The sequence below is a fragment of the Argiope bruennichi genome, chromosome X1 (assembly GCF_947563725.1).
Source record: "Argiope bruennichi chromosome X1, qqArgBrue1.1, whole genome shotgun sequence".
NCBI classification, from domain to species: Eukaryota; Metazoa; Arthropoda; class Arachnida; order Araneae; family Araneidae; genus Argiope; species Argiope bruennichi.
The window spans coordinates 102414082-102418695 of NC_079162.1; the positions used below are offsets into that span (position 1 = coordinate 102414082).

The window sequence follows — 4614 nt, forward strand, 5'->3', positions numbered from 1 at the left end:
AATCGCTACATAAACCTTTGAATATATTCCCTTTCTTTGGTTTTTAAACTTTATTTGAAAAGGGACACAAAAATCTACCCCAGAATTTAAAAATGGAGAACTTGGAGTTACTCTCTCTGAAGGTAAATTCCCTATTAACTGTTCTAACACCCTAGGCTTTTGTCTAAAACATCTAATACAATCATGGACAATTTTCCTTGCAATACCTTTACCATTTAAGGGCCAGTATTGTAATCTAATTTGATGTAACAAACCTTGTGCACCAATATGCAGACATTTTTTATGTACATGCTCAAAAAGTAACTTAGTGAATGTATGCTTACTGGGTAAAATTATTTGACGTTTAGATTCAAATGGCAAGTCAGAATTTTTAAATCCGCCAACTCTAAGTAATCCTTTTTCATCTAAGAATGGATCTAAAGATCTTAACTTACTTGTTTTTGAAATATTTTTACCTTTATTTAGTGCATCTATTTCCGATTTAAATTCACTCAACTGTGCTATATATTCAGAACTTCTTTGCAGCTCCTCAGTAGTTAAATATTTACTTATCTTATTACGACACTCTTTAGCTTTAGTGTTATTAATAAACCTGAAAATAAAGCTAACTATTCTAATTAATTTTATGAAATTATTTGTAATATTGAAGAGTTCATCATAAAAATTTGAATGAAAGTCATTAATGTTCAGAGTCACAACACATTTTAGTTCATCAGCAAAAGTAAAATTCTGCATGGATTGATTGTCTACTGGTTCATCAGTAAGTTCATCTGGACCAGAAAACCAAATTTTATTCCTTATGAGTTCATCTGCACTGCATCCTTTAGGAAATAATGCCAGCAGGATTGTTTTTGCTATTTACATGTTTCCAATGGCAATTTGATGCGAGTGTTTGGATCTCCGCAACCTTATTGCTGACGAATGTTTTTAGCTTATAGTGCTCAGTCTTGATCCACGCAAAAACACTAGTAGAGTCTGTCCACAAGGAGATCACATCAATGGGTAATTGCAGAATTGGAACTATCTTTTTCACTAATCTAGATAACAGCAACGCGGCAGACAGGTCAAGTCAGGGAATGGTAAGCGACTTTAATGAAGTCACTCTGGATTTGCTGCACACTAGACTAGTATTAAACTGTCCAGATTGGGTGAAATACTTTAAATAGACAACAGCAGCATAGGCACGTTGTGATGCATCAGAAAATCATGAATCTCAATGCGAACTGCATCGGGAGGTAGAATAAACCTTTGAATTCTGAAGTTGTTTACTTCCGAGAGTTTTATGTAGAACCTTTTCCATTCTGCCATTGCATCAGATGGTAATTTTTCATTCCAGTCCAATTTTATCTTCCAAAGACCTAGGATAAATATTTTTGCCTTGGTAATGAGAGGGCCTAACAGTCCAAGTGGATCATAAAGACTCGCTATTTCTGACAGCACTTCCCTTTTTGAAAAAGAGTTCTTAGGCTTGATCTTTACTTTATATGTAAAGCAATTTTTTTTTGGATCCCAAAACATACCTAATGTTTTTACAGAACACCTTGTTCTTTCGAAAATGAATAGAATGTGGTAGACAGGTTTTGTAGTAAATTAAGAGTTATTAGCGACCCATTTGTGAAGCTCAAATCTAGCTCTTCAGAGGAGTTCAGAAATTTGGGTTTGAAGATTTTTAGTATCTTCTAGCGTTGCATCACCTGACAGAATGTCATCCATGTAGAAATCAGAACAAATTACATATGCAGCCTTAGGAAAGTCCTTTTTTTCCTTATCTGCTATAGCTCTTAAGGTCCTGGTAGCCAAAAATGGTGCAGAAACTGTTCCATAGGTTACTGTAGATAGTTTGTAAATCTTCACTGGAGCATCAGCACTTGCTTTCCAGACAATACGCTGTAAGTCTCTTTGAGTGGGATCAATAAGTATTTGTCTGCACATTTTTTTAATATCTGCACTAAATGCATATCTGTGATTTCTGAATCTACTTACTATGGAAAAAAGATCTTGCTGAATAATACCTCCATTTAGTAAAATGGAATTCAGAGAATATCCACTTGTTGTTTTTGCACTAGCATCAAAAACCTCTCTTAAGGGAGTTGACTTTTTCTCAGGTTTATATATCGCATGGTGGGGAATGTAATAGTTCACATTGCTCTCAGCTTCAATTTTAATCACCTCCATGTGTTCTAAACTCTCATATTCTCGCATAAATTCCTTAATAAAGGTTTCCATAGTATTATTTTTGTTTAATTTATCCCAGATTCCATTTAGGCGCTTGATTGCATTTTCTTTGGAATTTCCTAATAATAATTCGGCATTTTCTTTTATGGGTAACTGAACCATAAATCTTCCCGTTTTATCTCTTTTATAGGTTTTAACAAAATGCTCCTCACAATAAATTTCTTCTTCACTCTTTGTTATTTCTTTAGCATTATCCGGCAATGATTCCAATTCAAAAAATTGTTTAACTGCCTCATCTAAATTTGGTTCACTTACGAGATAACAATTGGCTTGTTGAGGTAACTGAGGAAGAATGCCTGTAACTAAATAACCAAACTTTGTATTTTGTAATATTACATCTCCATTTTGCAGACGAAGTTGCTCAGGTTTTAAAATCTCAAAAAATAGCTCTCTTCCTAATAGTATATCAATTTGACCTGGTGTGTGGAAATTGAACCGGAAATATTTAATGCAGATATATTTAATACAGGAACAGGATACAGGAATACAGGAATCGATACAGGAATCTCATGGGTTATTTTAGGAAGAATAGAACATTTCACCATGTGTGAAAATGAATAATCTCGATTTGATACTTCAATGTTAGCAACGTGTTTAATAAACTGCGTAATTCCATTTATACCAGTTACACCTTGTTTTATAGATTTTAGTTTGATTCCCAATTTTCTAGCTACATCTTCTCGAAGAATACATAAAGTCGAAGCATTGTCTAAGAGCCCTCTTAATTGAACTCTGCGACCATCTGCAGTTTTCACATAAATAAGAAGAGTGTTTAATATAACTGATTTTTTCCCTTCTATCGCCTGTTTAGTTTCTCTCGGATTCAATGCCAAAGCATATATTTCGGTTAATACGTTTAGTTTCGGTTTCGTTTCTGCATCTGTTTGGCTTTCGCTCGCCCGTGCCCTTGAATCTGAAGTCATAGCGTGCTTTTCCGCTGACTCATCATGTATGAGCGAGTTATGCCTTTTACCGCAACTTGGAATGTTGCAAGAATATTTTGATTTGCAGATCCCCGGATGAGATTTAAGACAGTTAATGCATAATTTGTTATTCCTAACTAAGTTTTTTCTGTCATCCATAGACATATTTTGAAAAGTAACGCATTTAAATAGTGCGTGATAATTTTTGCATAAAATACAAGCTTTAGTATTGGAATTTTTATTATTAACTATAAGTGTTTTCGCTCTTTTAAATATGCTCGTATTTTGTGGACGTTCGTATTTACTTGGAATACGGTTAATACTTTCTAACAAAGAGCTTCGCTTTTCTAGAAATTTCATCAAATTTTCCAATGTAGGAATTTCTGCCGTATTTAGAGAAAGCTCAAATTGTTTCCTTGTCTCTTTGTCTACTTTCTGTAGAATGATTTTTACTAGAATTAAATCAGATAGCTTATTTTGTTCGAATTTAAGAGCCTTTAACGCTCTGATGTTTTTATTAACGCAGTCCATTAAGGAGCACAGTTCTTCAGCAGATTCGCTACCAATTTTCTCAAAATTTATTATTTCTAGTATATGAGAGTCTATCAATTGAATTTGATTTTCATAACGATCTGATAATGCTTTAAAGAGTGAGTGAAAGTTATCACTAGATGATTCTAATAATTTAGCTTCTCCTCTTAAGCATGCACGGAGATAATACAGCTTTTGAGAATCATTTAATTGCTCATTGTTGCTAATTAAATTAACAAATAAATTTTTAAAATTTGCAAAATCAGTTATTTTTTCAAAAAATTCTGGTAATGGAATTTCCGGAAGTCTGATTTTAGTTACTGCATTATCTTTTGAAACAGGGTTTATTTTTAATTCATCTTTAATTGAATTTAATAGCAATTTCAGACCTACCTCTGTTTCTTCAATCCGTATATTTATTTGATCAATATCTTCTAGGATGGTTTCTATATCTTCCAACGTTAAAATACCACAATATTGTTCGGATATCTTGTCCAACTGTGCTTGCAATTGTCCAAGTTTCCTTAATTTCACTTCTAATTCCATTGCGTGAATGTCATTGGAAGCTGACTTTTCGGCATTAAAAGTTTCAATTCTTTTCAGAGTAGTTTTTATGGAGCCTTTCAGTTTATTTAATTTCTTTTCTGAAACCGTTTCTTGGTCATCGCTTTTTTCAACTTTTTTATCCATAGTATTTGCTCCGGCTCGCTTTTGACCAATGTTATCGTCGATTATAAATGGATGTATCAAGAAGAAAATACGGATGCCGTTATAGTTATTCAGGCTTTATTTCATGAAACCACTCTCAACGGGTTACAGCATTCGAATGTACAAGATCACAATTGTTGTAGGTGGCGCTCTTGCATGCCATGGAGTAACATTGCCTAATATATATAGTATAAACACCCCGATTGAACCATAAATT

General features: G+C 33.5%; 1 protein-coding gene across 1 annotated transcript; it reads right to left on the minus strand.

The window, feature by feature from the left end:
• Nucleotides 1-1635: 1635 nt before the first annotated feature.
• LOC129959336 (uncharacterized) lies at nucleotides 1636-2337 on the minus strand. The gene has a single exon (XM_056072154.1). The coding sequence runs from the start codon at nucleotides 2335-2337 to the stop codon at nucleotides 1636-1638; it is 702 nt and encodes a 233-aa protein (XP_055928129.1).
• Nucleotides 2338-4614: the final 2277 nt, after the last annotated feature.

Coding starts and splice junctions, on each gene's coding strand:
- LOC129959336 (XM_056072154.1), bottom strand. CDS start 2,337: ATGGTTCAGTTACCCATAAAAGAAAATGCCGAATTATTATTAGGAAAT.